This window comes from Diadema setosum, chromosome 17 (assembly GCF_964275005.1).
Source record: "Diadema setosum chromosome 17, eeDiaSeto1, whole genome shotgun sequence".
NCBI classification, from domain to species: domain Eukaryota; kingdom Metazoa; phylum Echinodermata; class Echinoidea; order Diadematoida; family Diadematidae; genus Diadema; species Diadema setosum.
In genome coordinates, this window is record NC_092701.1 from 33,682,807 (window position 1) to 33,710,007 (window position 27,201).

General features: G+C 37.6%; 1 protein-coding gene across 1 annotated transcript; it reads right to left on the bottom strand.

Moving 5' to 3' along the window:
- Nucleotides 1-1,426: 1,426 nt before the first annotated feature.
- Nucleotides 1,427-27,201, bottom strand: LOC140240888 (caspase-3-like). The gene is made up of 9 exons (XM_072320667.1): nucleotides 27,049-27,201; nucleotides 22,535-22,644; nucleotides 20,975-21,074; nucleotides 17,118-17,414; nucleotides 8,263-8,406; nucleotides 6,983-7,197; nucleotides 4,956-5,043; nucleotides 2,798-2,977; nucleotides 1,427-1,642 (listed from the first exon to the last, which is right to left on the bottom strand). The coding sequence occupies exons 1-9, from the start codon at nucleotides 27,134-27,136 to the stop codon at nucleotides 1,428-1,430; spliced, it is 1,437 nt and encodes a 478-aa protein (XP_072176768.1). The 5' UTR covers nucleotides 27,137-27,201; the 3' UTR covers nucleotide 1,427.

Genomic DNA, 27,201 nt, shown 5'->3' on the forward strand with positions numbered 1-27,201 from the left:
GTAAGTGATGTACAGACATTCACAGGAGTTCATATGATTTGTGTGTGGCATAGCACTGGTCACCTGACTTAGTGCTAGTCACATGACGTCTCCCGGAAAGATTCACCTCATGAGCGTCTTCTCCAGTGGTTCTCCAGTGGTTCTCCGGAGGCTACCCCGTATCTGGTCGACTGCAGCACAAGATTTCTCTGGAGGGTGTCCATCATGTTGTGTCTTAAAATGCACTTATGTGTATGTGCCAGCAGGCAAACAAAGCACAGTAAGGGTTATAGAAACAACAGTTACAGCACCTGTCACTACTGCCCCATACATCTTTATCATGTATTCTCCAAAGTTCCCTTCCATTGCAGCACAAACTAATTACCAATGCAGCTTTTTCGTCTTCTGTTCCATAGTAACCATGGAACAGGCATCTTCCAAATCTTCACCATCAGTCAAACAATTCATACAGAGTTTAACCCTATTCTAACTGGGGGGGGGTCAAATTGACCCCCCCCTCGACGTTTCGCGCCACGATTCCGCAACGCGCAAAGATTTTGCCGCGTCGTTTCATGACTTTTTTCATTTGAGTCTCCCGCATATTTTGAGACCAAATTTGCGATGTCCGGGTACACCGTTCTGAAGTTATGCAATGTTTTGCAAATGCATGTCAACCCGAAAACCGCTCAAATTCATGATTTCGTGTGCAAATCCAATGCAAACTGTGGTTTTTTGTTTAATTGATATAAATTAGATTATTTCAACTTTTAAGCATTGAAATACATCAATTCTAATGTAAATAAGCTTGAAAAAGTGCCTCCAACAAATTTTGGCAAAAAAACAATAGAAAACAAAAGATCGAAAAAACAATAAAATACATAAGAAATTAACAAAACAATAAAAAACAAAAGAAAATGATTTTGATTGCGCTATTTTTTTACAAGAAAATTGTTTGATGTGTCTTGAGGAACTCTGACACAAAAATTTAATAATCCTTCAGTCTTTTTTGATGGAGTTATAGGTGAAAATATGATTTTATGCGTTAATTTGCATAATTAATTTATTAAAAAATATGAAATCAAAATTTTTCTGTTGTATGACCATGTAATCTTGTAGTTGACATCCGGCTCTATGTTCAGGCAAAATTTTGCGGCGATCGCGCGATCGGTGGCCGAGATCTGAAGGGGGGGTCAAATTGACCCCCCCCCAGTAAAAACTTGGTCTCAAATAGCCCAGTTAGAATAGGGTTAAAGACATTATCCATTCTGAAACCACAAACAACTGTAATTAAACAATAGCCATCCATCCTCAAATAATTATATCTACCACACTTTAAACCTCATCCCCACTCTCCCCTCCCTGCACCACCCCCTTTGCACCTTCACACCCCTTTCTCTTCTTGAATATTCATGTACAATCTCACACCTGTGCTTGTGCCATGGCCCATCCTACTTGTACTTGAACATGAAACGTTTGGTGAAGGTGCAAACAAAGCATGGCATCTGTTTGGCCCGCCCCTCCGAGGACTCCCTCCACACCATCCTGTTGTTGACCCGGACGAGGATGTCGAGGATGTGCTCCTTGTCCTTGAACTCGGCGATGACGTCGCACAGGTCATGGACAAACCAGGAACCCTCATCTGAATTGCGCCACGCCTTCGTTCCTGCAAGTTGGAAGAGTCAGGTTTAAGGGCCGATCCAGTACTCTTGCAGGGAATGGAATGAGTCTATTATTATTTATATTCCCCTTAAGATACCTCATATTCAGACACATATTCCCCTTATGGATGCTTGTATCCTTATATATGTGACCCACTACAATAAAACGATCCGAAAGTCGGGAGGACAATTTTCTGAATTTTCTGAAAATGACATGACATTATTCCCTTACTCTTCCACTTTAATTTCATATATAACACAACTCATAAAAGTACTCCGTTGCAGAGATGTCAATGATTTTATTAGCGCATGGCAAGTGGTTGAGAAAATCAGAGTTTCGAGAAAAACGCCTTGAAAGTTTTCCTACTGACGCTAACATGATCAAGGGGAGGCAAAACAGTTTTCACCGCTTGACGATAGAAGGAATGCTCCTAGCGACCTCCATGATGTTCATTCAAGCTTTAGCACGAGCGGTCTACGCACCACCAATCAGTAATCAGGATGCCACGCACTGACCAATAAGATTACTCCCTCGTTGCTAGGGGCGGAGTCTAGTTGCGGCACTAAATCCAAATCCTCGGACACGTGTCTGTTACGTTGAAAGTCAGAAAATCATGGCCCAGAAAAACGCTCATTTCTTGCCTTTCGTTTGATCATTTAGCTTCGAAATTTCGGCTGATGATAGACAAAACATTAGACTACAAAATTATGCCAAAAACGAAAATCCGGTTGTTTTGACCAATTTTGACGATGTGACTTCAAACTCGATTTTCTTGGCTCAGCCGTCAGCAACTTTAGGATCCTTTTGTTGTAGCGGGTCACATATACAGGCATTATATATACAGGCATTACATTATATACATATATAGAGGGATTTAGGAGCAGAATTTCAGAAAACTATATCTAAATACGTCAGAATTCCTTTTACAATATACCAAACTCATTTTCAGCACTTTATGCCCTAAGGGCTCTTTGTGTGTGTGTGTCCTGGCCCATGTCTATTATATAAATAAATATATATATATATATATATATATATATATATATATATATATATATATATATATATATATATATAATTCTATTCTTTTTCCCACCCTCAAGTTTGTAAATTTTCAAGTCTACTGAAGAAACCTCGAACAAAGCATCAAACATCTCACCTTCCGTGGTTGCATAAGCTATTAAAACATCTGAGTTGACTGGTCTGGTCAGATAGTCGGGATTTTCCACGCTATGAAGCATTCCTGGGGTAGATAATTCCGCTGGGGCATCAGAGTAGCTAACTGATCTCGCATGCTCTTTGCCACGACAAGACTGGATAATAAATATCTTTGGCATGTCTGGAAAGGAAAAATAAATGAAAGTTCTTATTTCATCAGAAAGAAAACAGTACTATATTTAGAATTGTCAGAAAAGTGTGAAAGACAAACTTGGAAATATACGTACTAATAAAAACTTGAAGAAAACTTAACCCTAACAAGGCCGGAGGGCCTCCGAGGCCCCTCCCCCATGTTCTGTGTGATGCATAACCATTGCAAAAAGCTAAGAATTTTTTCTGATGGCACAATTTTTTATCTCTTAAATTTGATAAGGATACTAGTTATAAAGAATATTTACACAAAAAAATGTGCCTGTTTTGAGCTTTCTGTAGTGATTTATACCAAATAATTTAATTTCATGCATCATTATGCAAAAATTACTGTTATTTAGCATGAATGATGATTCTTTAGATTACGTCACTGGCAATGTCTGTGCCAATTTTTATTGCGATCGGGCGGTTGATGGCTGACATCTGAAGGGGGGGGGGGGGGGGGGCCCTCGAGCCCGGCCCTATCATCTATCTAAATAGCCAGGCCTAGTTAGAATTAAACACTGTGACAGTTCAATGGCGGTCCTAGGCACAGAATGTGCAACTTACCAACGTAAGGACACACATGATAGCTTTATCTGAACTATGACTGTGCTATCCACCGGCAATAGATCCAAAACATTTCAACAAATCAGTATGGCATTCATTGATTGTGACATAACATCATTGCTCATGACATATAATATTTCACGAGTAATATTTTGCAAATGTGAGACTTGTACAATTTCTGGAGTGGTTGAAGTCACTATCATCACTTACATGTACATTGATGGAATTGAGAAAAGGAAATCCCAAATATGTTTTATTTTTGGACAAGTTGTCTCACCCACAGCATTGCGAAGGACGCGAATGGAAAAAATCCAATATTCAGAAAAGTTTTTCTCCGAATGTGTTCCGACAATGAAGCTGAAAACCTTTCTTGCACAATTTGTGTAAAGTTCTCACGACGTATGTGCAAATATCGTGTGTATCATTGCTAAAGTACAGCATGGTATGTATACGAAGAACACGTGACAGAAATGCGAAACAACACAAATTTTTCAATAATCATGGGAGAAAATGTACCCAAGGAGAGGTGGGAGCTGTCTTTTTTTCTTTCCTGTACTTGTCCTTTCTTTTTTTCTCATTTCTCTACAGTTGTGTGTGTGCCTAAAGTTTTTTTCTTAGGACCTATCTCCACTAGTAAAGCATTTGATTATATTTTTTTTGCAGTTTTCTCCGACAAATAATCTCTAGTTTCAAATGTAATTTGGGCATACTTTAGATTCATTTTAAGTGTATTCTGCAATTTTTTGTACATCAAACATTTCTTTCTCTTTGCTAGTCTGTAATTTCGTTTTTACTATATAGTTGTTAATAATTGATGTCTAGATGTATGCTATATGATTTTGACTTGTAGAAAACGTAGGTCAAACATTCCCCAAATGTGCGCTGAACGTTCATGAGAATGTCTCAAAAGGTAAGTGAACAGTTTGCGGTTACGTCGTAAAATGATCGTAAAAACTTCACAGTTTTCGCGAAACTTATGTGAGACATTCTCCAAAGTTTGGCGGTCTGTTTGGGGTTTCATGAACATTTTGCAAACATAGCGCATGTCTTGTGAAGGTCTTGCGCATGTGACGAGGCTTTAAAGACACTTTCGAGAACAAATCATGAGCAAATCACAACCAAGTGTGCGGAAAAGGTTTGTACAAAATTTCAAAATTTTTTGAAATTTTTGCCGAAGTAAAAACGACATTCGCGAACAATTGACGATGCTTTCGATCCCTCACGTTCGTTTGGCCATCTTTTGCAGACTAAAATACGAATGCTGGATTTTGCCATTTGCGTCCTTCGCAAATTGTTCGCATGGTCCGTGAAATCACACCTTTTGTTCGGTACGTGAGGACAATATGTAGCATAATACATGTACATTGTATTCTCACATCACGTGGTCAGTGATCTATTACCTTTCATTGCTGGTATCTTGTCGCCATGGAAATGCTTTATGATGTCATCAACCAACATCCATCTGCAATCAGCCATTAGCACTCCATCCTAATGGTCAGTGTATGATAAGTGAATGATAAATGAACAAGAAAACCCATATGAAACAGAAGGTTTAAAATCTTCCTCATCCACAACTCCTCTCCTACAACACAATGTGGATCCAGAATTCTTAGTCTGCAATCAATTGTTGTTGTATAACCTCCTCTCTTGAAGCATTATTTTGTAAAGATTAATAGACGTGTTGGTCTCAGCTTGTAAGCTCTATACTCCATAAGCACAGATGCAATTTTGTCTCTTTGGGGCAACAATGTTTGCATAAAATACAATCTATCAATTTATACATCTATGTTTCTACAGTGTCCTCCGTTCATAGACATGGAAATACTAGACAGTATGTCTGACATTAACTAGAACTATCAATGAAGGTGATTAACACCCCCGCTCCAGCAGGTCAGACTTCTATGAAAAAGAATTGGACCAGGGTTTGTTGAGTACAAATACAAAGGGCATTTTGCACATGGGTCAATCATTGTCAAATCAACCAATGCTATTAACCTGACCCCCTTCAATTTTCTTTAAGCTCATGCCAAATGTTCCCCCATGTGTCTGATGAAAGATTCTGAAATAGTTTGCCCCAAGGTAAACGGTCGCTAAGATATGGCCTCCCTTAGCAACCAATTTTTGGTTGGTCTCAAGAGCAAGTGAGAGTCTTTGAATATGCATAATATAGGGTTCTGAGCTATTTGAATTTTGAAGTTATCAGCTTCCAAACATGCACCCAAAAACATTAACTTTGATGCTCAACACCATTTTCAGTGACCTCTTGCGCAGTAACGGATTGTCAGATCCGCTCCGTACTACATTGTGCATGTCAAGACCATGAAGTTCTTCCAATTTACAAAAAATGAGCAATGTAACTCATCTAACTTGGCTGCAGCAGTCAATAAAAAATAGCAAATTCTATTTAAACTTGATTGTTCGAACACGCATTAGCTGCTAAGGGAGGCTATATCTTAGCAACCGTTTGACCTTGGGGCAAAATATTTCAGAATCTTCCATTAGACACTTGTGGGAACATTTGGTGCGTGTTTAAAGAAAATCGAAGGGGTCGGGTTACAAAATGTCTGAAAATTAGTTGATTTGAAGTGGATTGACCCACATATACACCTGTAGATCTTCATACACACTATAAATTTGACTGTAATAGCTTTAATGCTTCAGTTCGATGCAAAAATGTGAGGTTACCAAGGCAAAACTTTTTTTCTGATGCATACTATCTTGCAAATCTACGCCTGAAAAATGTATACTAAATTTGACCTTAAATTGCTTGAAACGCTGTGGAAGTAATACAATTCACTAGGTTTTGGTAAAATTATTGTTACCATGGCAATGTTTTGTCTGGCAAACACAAAAACACAGGTCTACATCTACACCTCAATGCCATGCCAACCAAATTTGATTTCAACTGCTGCACAATTGTGGAAGTAGTTCACTCCACAAGATTTTCAAGAAAATATGCAGTTACCACAGCAACTCCTCGTCAGGTACAAGCACAAAGAGTGACTTGTATAACTACACCTACAGATCATTATACATATCAAATTTAAATACATTGCTTAAATACTGTGAAAGAATTTCATTCAACAAGATTTTTGAAAACTGTGGTTGCCAAGGCAACACTTTTACCAACAAACACACACAAAAAACATGTCTTGCATATCTACACCTCAATGTCATCATGTACCCTACGTTTCATCTAAATTGTTTCAAAACCATGACTGGTGTTCATGATGCAAGATTTTGCAACGGACTGCTCGACTGACCACCCAACCTCCAAACCACCTGATTCCTACATACCCCCTTTTACACCTTGTTTATGCAGGGGTATAAACATATATTGTCCCTGATTAGCTGTGTTTACACAAATTCTGTCAAATGCAATATTAGGCTACACCCTGGCATGGATAATATGAAAAATCAAGATTACCTTTTCTGGTCCACCAGTCCTTGATGACTGCGGTTCCCCATGACTTCCAAGGATCAAAATAAAACTCTTGTACAATCCACTTCCCAGAGTGCTTTGTAAAGCACTCAGGTAGCTTTCCAGCTGCCCCTTGGTTACATCCTTCGTATACTGTAGGTAGAAATTTTCTCCAAGGTCTCTAAAGAGCCTCCGAATATTGTCTTCATCCCTCTCAGCTCCTGCAATGACACAGTTTTTGATGTGGAAACAAGAGAGCAAAAAGAAGGAAATATAAAGAATGGCACGAAAACATGAAAAAAAAAAAATGATGGGAGACATTTGTCTTACCGGCTGGCACTCTCTCCTGTTTAGCTTTGGTTGGCAACACGTTCTCTGAACACATTCATAATGCATGCTTCTTTATAACAAAAAGATTGCAGAAATCCAAGCCTTCTATTCCAAATTGCCATTGATTCATAGTATCGTTTGGTAACTATACTATCCCTTTCAGATTTCAAACTTTGATGTTATATCTTACAGCATTTCTGTCAAGTGAGCCTGCCAATTAAAGGAGTCAAACTGGATGGAATTTCATGTTGATCAGAAGCAGTGCCACATCCCCATCCCTCAAAAAAACTATAAACTAACCAACAAAACAAAGACACTCTCATTCGCACACACTCAACTTTCTGCAGAATCTGATGTATATGAAGATGACGATAATGCTGATGACATTATCGAACCTGTTACTCTATCTCTACTTTCATATGGGCTGTGGCTGTGCTGTCCCTGGTACAAAACTCCTCATTTTTCACCACTTTTACAGTCCTCTTGGGAAAAAAACAAAAACAAGAAAACACTTCCATTGCTTCAAAAAAAGAAAAAAAAAAGAAACAAGAGCAAAATTAGACAAATTAATAAAAACTTTCTGCCTGTGAAAGCTCAGTGACCTGTCTTTTGTCTTGTTTTATGGGCATACAACATGGCTGTTGATACATTGTATGTATTGTATGACTGATGTTGTTAGCAAAGACCTTAAAAGCTTTGTCTTAGACATAGGCCTAAAATATGACACTCTCTGAATCAATTCTTCTTTTTTTTTTTCTTAAACTTATATAACTATTACTCTTTTATCCCATCGAGAGAATTGTTGATGATTTCAGGATGCTTTATGTAGAATGAGGAATACACGACTGTTCAGCATTCAATCATGAAAGGAAACTTTTCTCAGAAAGTTGCCCACACATCTGCCTTGATAGCCCCACCTTTCGAGTTACCGGTATCCGTATTACAGCCATACACACCTTCACGATAGCCTGACCTGCCTGTAAACAGGTTGTTGATGAAAAGGACGTAGCACTTCCCTGGCTCGTAGAATACACGGTGATCGAACTCCACATTCCGGAAGACATCTTCCTCCATCGATGAGCCCCGCGGAAGTTTATCCGCTAGATATCCATGCAAAAAAGAATGAAGATACAACACATTGCTTTCTTGTTTGAAGGAAGTAACAGCCCTGATGCTAAGTTTCTGTCATACAGTAAAGTTAAAAAATCTAAATGAACAATAGAAATTTGGGACAAAATCATGCACACAATAAAGATATGTATTTGAGTGTTTCAGTCAACTTAATTGATGAGGTGGCAGCAACTCTCCACATCATATACTTGTATTTCGTTTTCCATTTTTTATCTTCACACAGCCTTGTCTTGAACAAAGGCAAAGCATGTACACAAGACGTGAAATCGGCCAATGCAAAAATGTGACACCCCCCCATTAACATGTAAAATGAATATGTTCTTTGTTATGCTATATGTTATATATGTTATTTAAAGGACAAGTTCACCAGTCATATATATACATGAGGACTGAGGGAATGCAGCAATATTAGTAGAACACATCAGTGAAAGTTGAGGAAAATCAGACAATCTGTTCAAAAGTTATGAACTTTTGAAATTTTAATGCTGCCATCACTACATGAGAAGACTACTACAGCTTGTGATGTCACATGTGTAGAAGGGTATACAGAAAATGTAAAGAAAATTCAACATATTTTTCACTTTTCTCGCATAATAAAAGAGCACTTGACTCGCCTCTTTCAGAAGACAGGGAGAATATTACCCTTCACGTATGTCAGTAGCGAGTCGAGGAAATGTGTACTTTCTTTAAAAAGTTAAACTTGTGGAATTCTCCTTATATTTTGCTTATAGGGCAATTCCATAACTTTGTCAACTAGAGGGTCACTTTTTCAAAATGAAATTATGAGCACATATTACATGCATTTATAATTTTGAAGGGTATTGTTCAAACTGTTCGAAAATGTAAATCAGAAATGCACTTAACCAAGGTCAAGGTCACGAGAGTGATTTAAATGAAGCCATTTCACAATGCTCTGGAACTACTCTTATAATGCACTTTCTAGCTTATTTTTTTTTTTTTTTTTTGTAAAGGAAAAGAAAACTTTTCAAGTCACTACATCATTGAATATGAAGGTAGTGTATCACTTTTTCCGTATCCATATGGAAGAGAAAGTGAAATTACAATTTATGTTGCATTCTCTACTTCTATTTTATGCATTAGTGCAATGTATGTCCGAAAAAACTTCAAAAAAAGAAATCCTACATAAAAACTCGAATTCCAGTAAACTGTAAAATCTCAACGCAAAGTAGGTTTTGTTGCTTTTCAAACGTGTAACTTTGTAATTATCTCTAATCAATGAAAAATGTGTGCTGGGATATGCACTTTTTACTGTACATCCAAAACAGTTCTCATGTTGACTTCTTGCCTTACTTCAGAGCCCTTTGAAAGCAATCGTATTGAGTTTACACGTTTAAAGAATACATTTCTGTATCCAATCCTTATATATATATGTAGGTTTAGGGTTACTAAATAAAATTATAATTATTTCTTAAATAAACCAACTCTGTGCATGTATATGTATGCACAAACAAGTTAGGTTGAACAGAAAGTGTGGTCTGAAGTTGATTGTGGAATGTATGAAGACCACCTACAAATATACAGAAGGGAATGGTCATGTCAACTTTCTGAGACACTCTGATGCTAGACAATGTGTCTTTACATTTCAGGATAGGTGATGATGTTACTTGCTTCTTAACACATACAGTAGGTGGCTTGTTCTAAGAAATTCCTTTTTACAATTTCATAATTGCCTAGGACTGAATATTTTAGCACCTAATCACCTTTAGATGACACTGCAATACTACAATGTATTGTACTGTTCCCTGCCATTTTTGTCAGCTTGTGTTTACAATCCTATTCCTGTGATTTATCTTCATGCATTTATAAACATTCATTTGAAAGTTGATACAGGTAATAATGATAAAAAATAATAGACTGATGTTGATGCTGAAGGAGTACTAGAGTGGGTGATGCCAAAAGAATGGTTATGATAGTGCTAGTGATAATTGTAAATATTTCAGATGTTGAAAGTTTTGTCTGTGCTTGTTCTGCTTTAATTTCAGTAAACAACTGTCACAAATAATTTTGAATACCTGTCTTTCTTTCCTTCAAAACCCAGATCAATTTTGGCCAAAACCAATGTAAAAACAAACAAACAAACAAACAAACAAACAAACAAACAAACAACAAAAAAGAAACAAAACAAAAGCCAAGAAGATAATATAACAGGAAGAGAAAGAAAATTGCACAAGAGGAACAGAATGCAAATACTGTATGATTGCTGAAGCAAATTGATTAAGACACTTCAAGGTAGGAAAGAAACTAAAAGTACAGTATTCATCGCATAATCGGGCATCCGATAATCGGGAACCTCGCTTAAATGACATACGCTTCCCAGAAACATTTCCAATGCACGTTATTTTCACTGGATAATTGGGCGGGGACCTCTGATAAACGGGATAATTTTTCTTCAAGCGATCTTTGATTTTGTTGATATTTTACACAAAAAAATCTACCAAAATACCGCAACAATATTTCGAAGATTCCCTATCAGTTGTCGTTTACATCGAACTTACAATGCAAGCTTCGGACTGGTGTGTTTTGACCCCCGTCCATACTCATCCAGTACACGTACATTTCAGCTCGCTGCCCGCCTTCGCTTTTCTGTACATGTGTATATATGGCGAGCTAGATCGATACAACACATGTACAGTGCAGTGATCGCGGCAAGTAAACAATCAAGCCGTGATGATTGAATGATTGAAGGACTTTTCATTGACGTTCCCACATCAGTTCTGGGTAATCATTTCCCATGGTTGTGGATATGTATTCATACAGAACGCCCTACGTGTCCAAGAATTCTACGAATGTTTAAGAAAGTGCTAGCTTTTAATCCACATATTTTGCGTTCGAAGAGAGGTGACAGAAGAAGAACCTGGTTGCGATTACTCTACATCATTGCGAGAATGCACGGACAGCTAGAGGGTCGCGCCGAGGGGTAGCGTGGTTGTGTATTCATGTACATGTACAGTACGTCAGTATGCATGTGTGTGTGTGTGTGTGTGTGTGTGCATTACATAATGTACATGTCGTATGCCGTTAGTGTATGGTGAGTGCTCATCGCGAAATCGGGCACCCCGCTTAAAGGGGCCGTGTTTGCTACTCCCAACCTGTCCCGATTATGCGGTGAATACTGTACTACAATGGTACAACAAAGGGAGAGAAATCGAGACAGGGGGAATATGAATTCATGCAACTGAAAGAGATACATAATTTGTATACAACAAAACAAAAAAGAGGAAAACTTCAGAAGAACATGATTGTTGAAAAAGGTACAAGACAAAGAAGCTTTTGGTTCAGCACAAAGTAAAGGTGTAAAGCAATTCACTGAGTGAATAAGATTTTGCCATATGCAACAAAATACCCTACATAGAGCCCATTGCTTTGCGGGTACTCAATAATATTTCACTAAATCAAATATTCTGTTAAAAAAGGCCTTTTGGAGATTGCATAGTAAAAGTGTCCCTGTTTTCCTGACAGTCACAGCAATAGGTTTTCAAAAACTAGACTGTATTGAAGATGTTGATGCCCCAAATATCCGATGCATAATGCAGAACTGTTGGGTGCCCCATATGTCAGTATATACATTACCATGTATGTTTTTGTGAACTTGACGTTGCAAAAAGGAACCCAAAATGTTCTAGTTACACTGACTGAATTGTGTTTGATATACAAAATCACTGATAAATTGAATGTGACCATGCAATTTTTGCTTTGCTCACTTCATTGTAAGTTCAGAGAGTATTGAGAACAGAGTAAAAAAAAAAAGATAATTTTTTGGTCCCATACTAACTGTTAAACCATCATAGAGTAATCAGCAAATGGTTTCTTTTGATTTTTTTTTAATTGTATTTGTAAAAGTCCTTGTTAACAACTCCACCATACTTTAATAGACCAAGGTTTAACCCTATTCTAACTGGGGGGGGTCAATTTGACCACCCCCCTCGACATTTCGCGCCACGATTCTGCGACGCGCCAAGATTTCGCCGCGTCGTTACATGACTTTTTTCATTGAAGTCTCCCGCATATTTTGAGACCAAATTTGCGACGTCTGGGTACACCATTCTGAAGTTACGCAATGTTTGGCATATGCATGTCAACCCGAAAACAGCTCAAATTCATGATTTCGTGTGGGAATCCAATGCAAATTGTGTTTTTTTGTTTAATTGATATAAATTAGATTATTTCAACTTTTAATTATTGAAATTAATCAATTCTAAGGTAGATAAGCTTGGAAAAGTGCCTGCAACAAATTTGGGCAAAAAAACAATAGAAAACAAAAGGTTGAAAAAAACAATGAAATACATAAGAAATTAACAAAACAATAAAAAACAAAAAAAAAACTGATTTTGATTGCGTTATTCTTTTACAAGAAAATTGTTTGATGTGTCTTGAGGAACTCTGACACAAAAATTTAGCAATCTTTCAGTCTTTTTGATGGAGTTATGGGTGAAAATATGATTTCATGCGTAAATTTGCATAATTAATTTATTAAAAAATATAAAACCAACATTTTTCTATCGTGTGACTACGTAATCTTGTAGTTGACATCCGGCTTTATGTTCAGGCAAAATTTTGCAGCGATCGCGCGATCGCGGCCGAGATCTGAAGGGGGGGTCAAATTGCAAACTCAGCCAGTCCTCAACGGGTTAATGCACAGGCCCTGTGTTCTTAAGCTGTTTTATTGATTTACACTGGTATTGTTGACATGATAGACAAGTGTTATAATCTGAGAAGGGCCAAGGATGAATAATAGTTCTGTAAGAAAAAAAAATTCTTTTTACATCTTTTATAAGTGTTATTTTGGACACAAATAGTGTACATCTGAAACTGTATGTTCGAAACAAAGAACAAACATATACCGTAATTATTTCCAAGTTGACAGTTTAAATTACTAATAATTTTTACATTTCAACATCATTTGTGACTCAACTTATGAAGTAAAAAAAAAATAAAATCAGACTTTTTCTGTGTATGTCCAGACAAATGCTATTTTCCAATGATTCCAAGGTCATTAAGGTGTTGATACTATTTTTCAGTTACTTGTTTGTTGTTTTTTGTTACTTGTCTTTTTGCCTCTGATGAAGATTCTGCTAGGGTCGTAAGCTCAGGCCCCTTTTGACTCCATTTGACTCCATTGGCTTGCCATTACTGGATAAGCAGTTTTCAGCAGCTTTTTTTTGCTATACTTATTTTCTTCTTACACTTGTCATATCGTGGCCAGATAAAAGTTTCATATTCTAATAATCTTTGTGTCTATGGCATCTTATCGTCCAAAATATACATCCAAATTTATGGAATTGCCCTGTAACGTTCTATGCATGTGACATCATGCACTGTAGTAGTCTTCTCATCCAGCAGTGACTGTGCAGAAATAAAAAAAAAAATTCAAACCTTTGAACAGCTCTTTTGATTTTCCTCAAACTTTCACTATTGTGTTCTACTAAATATTGCTGCAGTCCCTCACTCCACTTTTATAAGCAGGCGAATTTGCCCTTTAATTTACAGCATGAATGGAAAGTTGTCCACAGCTTGCATCCTATTTGGTTATTTTTCGTGAATGATCATTCAATCAAAAGAAGAGCTGTAACTTCCTTATTCCTGGCCTGGGTTTGCTACTCTCCTCTGTGTAAAATGTTACGAGTGCAATAAGAAGCTGTTAATGAGGGTAATTCTCAGGCAAATATTAGTGAGGCCCAGTATCCGCCTTTAAGTGATTAGTTTCAAATAACTATGGAGGGTCCGTAAAATCTACAACCATTTGTAGTGAGAGTGATAGTGATAGATGGACCCTTAATGCGAGGATGCCACAAAAACTGTGGGATCTTGAGGTATCCAACATTATATGGGTCTGGGGAATCTAAAATAGTGCAAGTTACAACAGCAAACAGGAGACTGAGTGTAGGACTGTGATAAGGAAGCAAATTGATATACACCAAAGTGATTGAGGGTATTTGTGACCCTGCACCACAAAACCAACATAAAGTTGCCAGACATGGATTTCTATTTAAGGGCAGATTCTGAAAGAGCAGACTTTAAAACGATGTATAACTCATTTCAAATGAACTCTCCTAACCTATCTAAATACTGAAAAGAAAATACAAAATCCCCCTGTGTAGTCAGAAAAAAAGTGTTTACTGAGAAAAGAGGCTCTTAAGCATAGGGCCTATTCAAGTGTTAAATCTTTGATATCAAGCCATACTAGCTGTGCAATGAAAGGGACAAAAACAGGATGTGAAACTTGGCAGCATCAAATGAAATGATAACTAGAAAAGCACTCTGAGAGCGCAGACCTCTGCCAAGCAGTTACTTTCCACCGATGATCTTGCTCTTCCCTAAGAGATTTTTTCTCCTCTCTACCAATGGGGAAAAGCTCTTTGGGCTCTTCCATAGAGATTAGTGATTTCCACCCATAGGTCTATTTATGCTGAAAAATTGCCCGATTTCCCAATATAGAAGCCTTTGTTACGTCATAAACCCTCAGCTGCACAGCGCGCCTCGGCCTAGCAGAAACTAGAGCACGTACCTTAGTGCGCGCAGGCAAACCTCAAATACGCGCAGCCTGAACTCCCAAGTTCATTGACCCTACCTGCCAAAATATCAAAAATCCTTCATAAATTCCCGCAAAGTTATCGGATCACTACCAAAAGTTAATCGTTTCTTACTTGTGTCATTCTAAACCTTTTCTGCAAGTTTCATCCCAATCCGTTAACTACTTTTTGAGTTATTTTGCACACGGACAAACGAATGAACTAACGAACGAACTACCAAACAAACCAACGGTAACGAAAACATAACCTCCCCCCTTGGCGGAGGTTATTACATTAAGTTGACATTGACCATGCTTTATTAACATATTCTATCCATTACTAATGCAGACTTTCAAAGCAGTAACATCATTCTTTCAAAAGTTATTAGAGTTGAAAGTGAAGAGTGTGTAAAGGGTTTTCAAGGAATGAAAAGAGGACTATAAGACATATCTAATCACACTATTCTCCTGAGAGAAAAAAAAAGTGTTGGAGAAAAACTATGAAAAACACAATTTCCCATTCGTTTTATGATCCCAAACTTTATCTTGATGTAGAGGATGTTTTGCTTTCAGAAAATATGAAAAACTTAAAATTGAATAGGTTAATCCATCTCAGCTATTTTTGAGCCATGACACAAAATCAGTGTGTGCAACTTTTTGTTGGTTTTGTGATGCGCGGTCACGTTTGTAAACCCCTCGTCCACTGATGGTGGGCTCATAGTGATGTTAAAAAACAAACACTTCACATTGGTTGAAACAGCAGTAAATGGCATACATGATTATTTGACCCTGGTGGAACCCATGTGACAATTTGGGATGAATTTGTGGTAGTAGCTTGTCACTGTCATCAGGGATCAGTGTCGTTTCTTGTTTTCTGGACAGCTTACCTTTATGATGGACTCCATCTTTGAAGCCAGCAGAGGTAAACAGAAGGAATAAAATAGCATAAAAACAACAAAACATACCACTGGAGATCAGTTGAAACCTGGGGGAGTTTCATAAAGCTGTTTGTAAAGTTACAAACGACTTACGAACAACTGGTGATCAATTCTTGTGCTGAATTATTGAAATTCTGGTAAGTATAGCAAATCAGAACTGATCAACAGGGCCCTGGTCATTTACATGGGAGTGATATCCACTCATTGAGTCCTTATTCTGGGTCTATACTGGGGAGTGATATCCACTCATTGAGTCCTTATTCTGGGTCTATACTGCACAATGGGTGTCTTCACTAATCATGGTATCATAGTGTATACCCATAACAGCAATAAACAAAAATAAAACTTACTTCCTTGTGTCATTGCATACCTTTTAGACTTCATTTTAATCATAGTAAAAAGATCAAAATAAAGTGATTTCACCAGAGAAATTCAATGAAAGGGAGGTGATGATTCAATGATGGCAGAGCCCCAAGCTAGAGCAATACAAGAACAATGATGTAATTCTGAATCTTATTCCGCTAATACATGTGTACATCATTATTCATTCCTAACTGTCACTTTACCAAGTGATGAGATGTGCTTTTGGTGCCTAATGATGAAACGATTCTCTAGTGATTCTTAGAATGTCCAAAGTACAAAGTGCTCATATGTGGTCTGTGATTTTGCTCTGAATTGATACTGTAAGAGTAGGTGAGAAAATGAACTGATTGGTTACTGGCATGTTCTTAATATTCACCTCACTTTCTACTTTGAAACTTTTTGCTTAAAAAAAAAGTATATAAAATATTCTTCATGCCCATATACAGTCCAACCTCTCTCTCATCTGGCCTCCCTTTATCTGGATCTCTTATTATGCAGACGTGATCTCGCTGTGACTTTTCTTTTTGTCTTCAGTCTAATAATTATGGGGAAAGGGGGAATTCAAACTCAAACAAAAGCAGGTGAATCATTGATATAATTTCGTAACAAACGTCTATAATTTGGTGCTGATAGCAAGGAAAGTGCTTAAGTGTATGCTACCTGCAATAGGTTACATAGAGCTAACATTAGGTAGGCAGCTACATGTAGTCTCCCATTTCCGGCCAAATCCCTAATTAGGATGAGTGCCACTCCAAACATGTTTGGATAAGGGAGGTCAGACTGTACACACATGAAATTTGTGGATCTGTGTCGAGGCGTTTAATGATGGAGAAGGAAACTAGCTGCTTACACATTGAAACCTGGGAACTTTGAGGATGGCGAAGGTCATAGGGGCCTAGCATGGATGGCTGAGGATGGGCTACAACGGGCTGCAGGGCAGGGCCTCTTGGTGCGGCAAATTGCTGACTGTCGTACTGAGAGGCACCCATGTATTGCAGCTGGGGAGCGTAGTGGGGCGGAGCAGCATGAGGCATGTACGTAGCTCCTTGTGGAATGTAGCTCCCTGGATGCAATACTGCGGGGTGATGACCTTGTTGGGGCACTTGCTGGGATGAATCAGAACCTTCATCTTCCTCCACTGGGTAGTCTATAACCAGAAGATTAATGAGAGTGAGATTCAATGTGGAGTCAGACAGACAATTAGACAAACAGATGAACATAGACAGATGGCGAAAATGTGAATTGCAGACATGGAGATATGGAGATAACGAAATTCCAGTTACAACGAAGTAAGAAGTCAGGCCGCAACATTATCAGCTCTATGTATTTCTACTGTTCATTAATTGTTTGGTTATAATGAAATTTTGATATAATGAAAGAAAACTGCCAGTCCCGAGGACTTCATTATAATGGGAGTTCACTGTAGTTGTAAATTTGTCTGATTTCGGATAGATTGTACGATGAATTTCGGTTAAAAATCTCACCAGGACAGGATATGCAGAAAGATTCATTTACCAATTCAATGTTGATGATTAATTTCCACAGCAAAATTACTCCATGATATTTAGCTAAAATTAAAAGGGCCTGCTAGTTTACTGCAGCAATGGTAATTACTGAGTGAATATTTTGTCTTTTCAGCCTACAAAAGGATCATTTGGGTAAGTCAAATGTGTTCCTGGTTAACCACATGACTAATATCATGCAAGAGTGTCAATGATGGCCTAAATTTATTTCATTCTTTGAGTTTTTATGTACAACTATATATCATTCTTTTTCAACACAATTAAGAACCTTACTCTTTTGCCAGTATGTACGATGAGTTTATTTCATAACAATCAAGAAAGCAATGCCATTTAATCAGGAATTAAAAAAAAAAAACTTTTTTGCCCTTGTTCTTCTGTGATTTTTTTTCTTCTCAGGAATGCCATTTAATCAAAAAAACTTTTTAAATACTTTTTTTTTTTCACTTCTTAATAGAATGTAAACCCCTCCTTGATATCTTAATTGAACTAAAAGAGAAAAGAAAAAACTTATTCAAAATCATAATGTACAAAACATTTCATTTGGACATGTGCTAATTCACATGTAAGATATATTATCTTGCAAGTTCAATAGTGCATGTCAACTGAATAACATACATTGTACAATTGTATCATAAATGCATAACAAACTAAACCTTGAAAAAAAAATTCTGTATGCATATTATGTTTGCTATATCTGAACTTGGTATTTCTTTTCTCCCTCCTCATTTCTGATGGTTTTTGTTCTTTCCACTCAACCCTTGGGGTTTTGGCTCTATTTACAAAAAGAGATGCATGGATTATTATTCTTAAAGGATGAACCTTTGTTTCCAAAGGAGAACAGCTTGCATCCACCCACATACACTTTATTCTGGCTTGTGACTTACCATGGAGTCATTCTCAAGGACAATTTACTTTTCAACTAGCAACTGTGTAATGTTGGTAAGTTCAGGGAAGCAACAGGTATAGTATTCCTGCAAGTCTTACTTCTGAGCATAAAATCTGGCTGCAAAACTCTAAAATACAAGACATACATGTATGTGCAAAAGCTAGCAGTTGCAGCATTGCAGACATGGATATGAAGAAAGGCTTAGTCCTTGCTAGAATTCATTCTGTTAAAAAGAACACCTGCCTTTGCTTCTGTTTCTATGCTTTCTTTACCACTGTAACCTGCAACATCCTTAATAGGGAGAAGGCTCAACAGTCTTTTTCAGAGCAACACTGTGATGGTTTGTAGTTCAACCAAACATACAATGTTAGGATTACCTCCCTAGTTTGTGTCTTTTCTTTTCATTGCCTAATAAGACCCCTAAATACCAAATTTGGTCTCCTTTTGCATGGGAGTCCCAAGGCCAGCCTGACAGTGTTAAACAGGGTCTAACAAAATTAAAATATACTACAATATGAAAAAAAATAAACACACACACACATAAGTGCTTAATTTTGCCAAGCTGTGCTCTGTGCAATGAATGGGGAAAAAACAGGATGTAAGACTCCATAGTAACAACGATGGGATCATCAGATTAAAGTGAAAACAAAGTTCTGGTAAGGGCTTGAGAACCCATCTGGCACCATTTCATATTTGCTTGCAATATATCGAAAGAGTCTACAAAGAAACTTACCTGGCTGACGCGGTTTGCCAGAATGATGAGTCGTTTTGGAGTATTTTGAGAATAATAATAAAAGTCGGTAGACCGACTTTTATTCCAGAAGGCTCCAGACTAACTCGGTCTCAGGGAAAACTCGACCGTATTTCAGACAATTTACACACAGTTTGTGATCGCCATGTTCATCAGTACTCTATAATACTACGGGTACCAAACGAGGCCTTTTACTGAGCAGACAGGAAAGTGCGTGCTAATCCTGTACAAAACAAATGGACAGCGCGCGGTCCTCAAGCCTACTAGTATACGCACATCACCTCAGTTGCTGAGACGCGCGGTCTTTGAAGTTTTTGTTGTTGTTTATCAAGCGTCTTTGATTGTTTTAGAGGTGCTTGAGAGGCGCACACTAATTTTGCATGCGCGCCAAAGAGGTTTTTGATGCGCGCGTTGTAACAACTCGGACCATTACTGCGAGTAGCCAGAACACTACAATGTAGTTTATACAGGCCGCTCCCATATGCATAGTACAACACTGTACAATCCAGAGGGACAACCAATACAACTCATCCCGCCGTCAAGCAAAGCGAGGCCGAGTTATCCCCGAGTACGAGTCTAGCCTGACCCCGTTCGGGTAAGTTCTGAGACTGAACGTTTTTGGTTAATATTTCCCATTTTCGTTGTTACCCATCGAATATCTTCATTATTACAGCGTTATTCCTAGGCATACGTTCACATTTTGGAGCAAAATTTGACAACTTTTGCAGGCGTACCAGAACTTTGTTTGGGCTTTAAGCTGGAATTTAGCATGCTCCAACACATAATTCTAGCAATAACTAATTATATACCAACTTTCAATTGGAAGCAGCAGCATCACTCTTTCAAAAGTTATTAGAGTTGAAAGTGACGAGTATGTACAGGGTTTTTAAGAACTGAAAATGGGACTCTAAGGCACACATATTAAAACTATTTCACAAAAAGGTGATTAAACTGCTAAATATGCAATTTCCTGTTCTTTAAAAAAAAATCCTAACCTTTAGAATGATGTAGAATTGTTCTATCAGAAAACTGGCAAAACTCCAGATTGACCGAGTTGACCTGTTTAACATATTTTGAGTCCTCACATAAAATCATGGCGGGCAATTTTGTTGGTTTTGTGATGCAAGAGGAGAACTGGACTGTAATGGATCCACCAATCGTTGCAGCCCACCGACTCTGAACAGACTGGTCTACTAAAACATATTCAAATTTTATGTATGCCTTTCACACAATGTTTCCTCTTGATCACCTAAATGCTTGCCCAAGGTTTGCCCAAAACAGTAACGACCAATGTATATAAAAATATGCAAATTAGATTCCAAGTATTGAAAAAGTGATTTTTGAAATACAGGCTAATAGAACAGCTCGTTACTATTAGAACAGAAGAAACATCTATTGTGTAAATTTGAATACATGTTTCTTTGTAAACCGGTAAACTCAATGTCCTGACCACAGATACATTGTATGTCCAGGATGCACTTCCATCTAGTTTTGTTCAAGGCCCCTCCACCCTCCCCCAAAATAATGATAAAGGGTACAGTACTTACTTATTGAGCGAAGCTTCATCTCTGCCTCTCTTACAGTGTCGCGGTGTTGTTCGGATTCAATCAACCTGAAGAGTTTGTGGAGCTTTTTATAATTTCCAACCTGCAGAATATATGGTGCAAAATTTCAAAATGCACTGCTACAAATTCATGATAACAATTCATGGAAAGCAAGAGAGTCCAGTCACATTCACTATTTCATGTTTGAAAAAAAGAAAGAAAAAAACAACAACAACAACCAGCCGAGTTGTTGTGATCTCAATACAGTAAAATTCTCACATTTCCATCATTTTGATGTACACTGCTGTACACTGTATCTAGGTACAAATGTATATCTTTCAGAGTACTGCATATGAAGACCACATTAAATGTATATGATCGTAAATTATGCACATGTTGTGGTTTTAAACAAATGAAGTGCATGTACATCACAAACTTATACAGCACTGTAGTTCTGCCTTTGTGAGAATGCAGCCTCTGTGAGTCCTGTCAATTCAGCAATTCCATCAAACTGACAAGAACTGACATTGGACTAACAATAAACTGTATGAAACACCAATCATCAATTTACCTTCTGCACACTATTCTAAACAGAAATGTGAAAACAACAGAAATTGTGGTAACAGCAACAGTGAAGTACGCGAGGTAGCAGTAGAAGAATTTAAACAGTTCAGCACTAGTACTATCATGATAAACTACATAATGTACATGTACAAGCAGGGGCGGATCCAAAAATTCCGTAAAGGGGGGGGGGGGGGCGCAAACAATATTTCTGGTGCTACTTCTGGGTTCCATCTCTTATTTCTTTTGTTTTGACAACAAATAAAGAAGGGGCACGTGCCTAGTGCGCCCCCCTCTGGATCTGCCCCTGTACCAGTAATATTAATCATCAATATCACTATAATCTATCATAGTCATTAATTAGCAAAGTAATTTATCTGTAGCATGCAGTAGAGTGGGACGCCTCTAATTTCTCAGACAATGACTGTAACGGCACAAAATATATGGCCGTTCTTTTACACTTTTGAAGTTGAGGTGCTCTATTACTAGTGACCCATGACTGACCTTAAAACCATCTTGAAAAGGCAATTATTCCACAACTTGTGCTACATATATGTACGTCTGCGATTGACATAATCATTGGACTTAGAACACGGATGTACAACTGTATGACCAGCATATTAAACTTTCATTAATTTTCTTGACTGCACAGCCTTTGAACTTTGACCTTTGATCCCAGTCATTTCAAACACATAATTTGATATTCATCACCACACACCAAAGGTCGAAACTCTCACAGACACCAATTAAAATCTGAGAATAAGAAGCTCTCATTGGTTTCCATGAGTTTCTCTTGGTTTTGTTGGATCTCATTGGTTTCTTATTGAAACCAGTAGACACTCCATCCAGCAGTAAAGGGGATTAGTTTTACTTCAATACTGGATCTATCTTACTTCAATGTCATTATCCTATACAAAATGTAATACATAGATCCAGGTAATAAAATGATAGCATGCGAAACTAATTTTGAAGTTAAGATGTGATCAACAGTCTTCAGTTTACCTTGAATATTTGCTTTCTTATAAGTCTATCAAACATAGCGTCTATTGTTGTGACATGGCGTTGAATTTCACCAGGACCGAAACCTCCCAAGTCCTTTTGCTGTATCTCCCCTGCAAAGAAATTATAAGACAAAACGAACAGAATGAGCCGTTGCATATGAATACAAAACAAATATGGGTCAATCCATGTCAAATCAACCAATGCGGTTAACCCGACCACTTCAATTTTCTTTAAACTAACACCAAATATTTCCCCAAGTGTCTGACAGGAGATTCTGAAATATTTTGCCCCAAGGTCAAATGGTTGCTAAGATACGGACTCCCTTTATACTGCAAACCAATGCGTGGTAAAACAACCGAGTTTAAAATAAAATTTGCTATTTTTGATTGACTGCTGCAGCCAAGTTAGATGAGTTACATGTACATTGCTCATTTTCTGTAAATTGAAAGAACTTTATGATCTTAACATGCACAATACATTATAAGCGCAGATCTGACTATTCTTTACTGCGCACGAGGTCACCGAAAATGGTGTTAAGCGTTAAAGTTAATGTTTTTTGGTGCATGTTTGGAAGCTGATAATGTCAAAATTCAACTAGCTTTATTAGAACCCAATATTATGCATATTTGAAGACTCTCACTTGCTCTACTGACCTACCAAAATATTGGCCATAAAGTATGCATCGTTTTCTTGTAGGGCACCCTCAAAGTTGAATTTTTTCAAAAAGTTGCCAAGTTCAAGGTCACAAATCACCACTCGTCCCATCAAGGGGCAACATCAATTTTTATGTATTGACAGACATTTACCTTTATTTTCATGGGTTACCTAAAAACTTTTGTAACCGAAATGTTTAATAGCTGGTTTACGCATTGAAAAATGGTCTTACACACCCCAAAATCAATGTAAAATGACACATGGGTTTTTTAGCACATTTTCAAATTGTGATACAGTGAGTGTAGATCAGAGATGAAGTGCCAAGACTCAATGGTATCTTCTGTGATGATAGTCTGTAGTTACAGTGTAGTACCAAAAGGGTATATTGGTACATCACAAATGAAATCATTTTGCCTTATTGGCAATGACCTTGAAAATGAAGCTGAAAATCACAACCCCCCCAATAAATCGGTCAATTTTCTGTACCCATAATGGTGTTAAAGGACAAGTTCACCTTCATATACATGTGGAATGAGTGAATGCAGCAATATCATTAGAACACATCAGTGAAAGTTTGGGGAAAATCTGACAATCCATTCACAAGTTATGAATTTTTTAAGTATAGACTGCGCAGTCACTGCTGGATGAGAAGACTACTGTAATGTATGATGTCACATGCGTGCAACGATAAGGAAAAAATAAAGAGAATGTCACAATTTTTTGGGGAAAAAAGTGCACATTTCCTCAACTAGTAGCTGACGTTATATATCAAGGGTAATATCATTCCCCGCCTTCTGAAAGAGGCAAGTTAAGTGTTCTTTTATTATGCGAGAAAAGTGAAAATACAGTTGAACCTCTCGTATCCGGACAAGTCGGGACCGGGGCTCATCCGGATATTAGGGATTTGGCCGGATACGGGAGACTCAATGCTTTATACACGTACATATACATACACATGTACTGATGTAGCGAATTGTAGTACAATGTACCACATGTAGTAATGTGTATACTGCAACCTTTCGTTGTTACATTTGGGGATGTTTGGGGATGTTAAAATGTCTGAAGGTAAGCAATTTGGAAGGAAATTTGATGTAATGTATGTTAATAGAATGTTCGAAGTAATATGTAATTCATGTGTGTTTGTGTAGGAGTTCTCAAGGAGTTAGGAATCCCCCTTCCTCCCGTAATTATTAAAACAAAAATCACGGCGAGATTGCATCCATATAACAGAGAGATCCGGATAAAGGGAGGCCGGATAAGAGAGGTTCAACTGTATGTTGAATTTTCTTCACGTTTTCTTTATATCGTTGTACACATACATTGTATGACATCACATGCTGTAGTACGTCTTCTCATCCAGCAGTGACTGAGCAGAAACTTCAAAAAATCTGGTTGTCCAATTTTCCTCAAACCCTCACTGATGTGTTTGTGTTCTACTAATATTGCTGCATTCACTCAATCCACATGTCTGAAGGTGGACTTGTCCTTTAAAGTATGTTTACATTGATGTTTAGTTGTGTGCCATTTCTGTACTAATGGTAAATGTAACTTAAAGCTGAAAACTACAAAGCATGTTTCATTTTTATTCTAGATGTAAATTCATTAATAATGGCATATTCCCAACACACAAGATTTACACCATATTTCAAAACTGATTTTCTCTCAGACAGAATGCCTGATCATGTTCATATTTGCAGTATTGGTAGTCTGTAATAAGTATTCAGAGGATCTGGTATTTATAATTTTGTCTAACATGACAAAGACCTTGAAAATACAGCTGAAAAGCAAAAAATCACGAATCGTTCAAATTTCCAATAATTACAGGGTGTTTACGGGGACTTTGAATTTTGTGTGTCATTTCAATATTAATTATGAGTTATAGCTGATAATTGCAGCTGCGTAGTAGTACCCGCTGCATGCTATAAGGATTAGAACCAACACTTGCTGTTGGGCGGAAGCTCGGTGGTCTAGTGGAGATGACACCTGTCTGGAGATCAGGAGGTCGTAGGTTTAAATGCTGCTTGAGTACATGTATGTACGCCCATGATTTTTTATCATGGCTACTACTAAAACACTGATCAATTCAGTGCTTATTTCTGTCAATGTTCATTGTAGGGCAATTTGTCAATCAGTTGCAAGAAAATATCTTGACAGAAGAATTCCATGAATTTGAGTTTACGCAGTACGTATGTACCTGCTGCATGCTATAAGGATTAGAACCAACACTTGCTGTTGGTTAGGTGGTCTACGTAGTGGAGATGACGCCTGTCTGGAGATTAGGAGTTGGCAGGTTCGAATCCTGCTCGAGTATGTACACCCATGATTTCTTATCACAGAGACTCCAACTTTCCCGTTTTCGACGGGAGATCTCCCGCCGAAAGCCCATTTTAGCAAAATCTCCCGTTCTCCCGTTTGAGATTTGATTTCTCCCGCCCTGGCTCTGTGTCTCCCGGTGGAAAGGATTTCTTACTAATTGCTATCGCATGTTGAAAAAATAAGCCTTAGATAGCACCAGAGAACATCTAGAACCCTAGGAACTTCGCGCTTCGCACACATCAACTTGGAGTCTGCTGGGGGTTTCGGGCGGGAGAATCTCCAGATCAGAAGGTGCTTGGGGTTGGAGTCTCTGTTATCATTGCTACTACTAAAACACTGACCAATTCAGTACTTACATTTTGTATTTACGTTGATGTAGGGCAATTTGTCAATCAGTTGCAATGAAAACATCTCTATGGAAGAATTTCATGAATTTGAATAAGTGAGAGTCTTTAAATATGCATTGAGTTCTAAGCTAACTGAATTTTGAAGTTATCACCCCAAAACATCAACTTTGACGCTGAACACCATTTTCGGTGACCCCGTGCGCAATAATGAATGCTCAGATCTGCGCCATAATACAGTGTTCATTGTATATTGTGCATGTTAAGATCATAAAGTTCCTTGAATTTACAGAAAATGAGCAATGTACATACTGTAACTCATCTATTTATTGGCTGCCGCAGTCAATCAAAAATAGCAAATTTAATTCAAACTCGATGTTCGACCACGCATTGGTTACTAAGGGAGGCCGTATCTTAGCAACCGTTTGACCTTGGGGCAAAATATTTCAGAATTTTCTGTCAGACACTTGGGGGAACATTTGGTGCGAGTGCAAAGAAAATTGAAGGGGGTCGGGTTACAAATTGTCTGAAAATTGGTTGATTTGACGTGGATTGACCCCTACTTTATGTATGTACTTGAAAATAACACTTCAAGGAAATGACACACTGTGAGAACCACTGAAAAAATTTTTTAATGATGTTCCAGTTCACTTACAAGAATAGAATGTAAATTAAATGGGACAGCAAAATTGATCAAAATCAAACAACTGTGTAATGACTTACATGTCCTGAAATGTCAAACACATTCTTTATTTTGGGTATTTCCACAGAAAAAGGGAAAGTTTTAGGGATGTCAAGTATAAATATTTTCTGTTTCCAACGTTCATACTCCCCTTATGCAATATGATCTTTACATGAGAGACTTTGCCCCAAAATTGCTTCAAACAAGCAATAATAGAATTTATGCCAAAATAAGGAAGTGTGGGCGAACACATGAAATGCTGATGATGAGATCTATGTACACTAACAAATGAAGGTCAAAATAATAAAAGCTCATTGAGAATTTGTTTTTCCAGTTAAAGGCTTTAAATTGATTAGAAAAGACAAAACTACATTTTAATTCTACTGTGTTTTATACCATTTTAGGCTTTAATAGTGTTGAACGTAGAAATATACAGTTGTATGTTACATGGACTGACAAAACTGTCACATTTTTGTCAGAAGTTATTAACCACACATTTAAAAGCTCAATGTACTTACTTTTCATCAAGTCGAATTCTTCATCTGTAATGTTATTTCTAAGTTTCCGTAACATTTCGCGCTGGATTTCATTCACCTGCTCAGACATCTTCACAGTCAATATCCACTTCCTGTTGGTTTGGAAAATCCTGGAAGATCACTGCACATTCAATT

Coding starts and splice junctions, on each gene's coding strand:
- LOC140240888 (XM_072320667.1), bottom strand. CDS start 27,136: ATGTCTGAGCAGGTGAATGAAATCCAGCGCGAAATGTTACGGAAACTT. Junction 17,415..20,974: donor GATGAAGCTTCGCTCAATAA/GTAAGTACTGTA, acceptor TTCTGGTTATAG/ACTACCCAGTGGAGGAAGAT. Junction 5,044..6,982: donor GGACTGGTGGACCAGAAAAG/GTAATCTTGATT, acceptor ACTGACCATTAG/GATGGAGTGCTAATGGCTGA.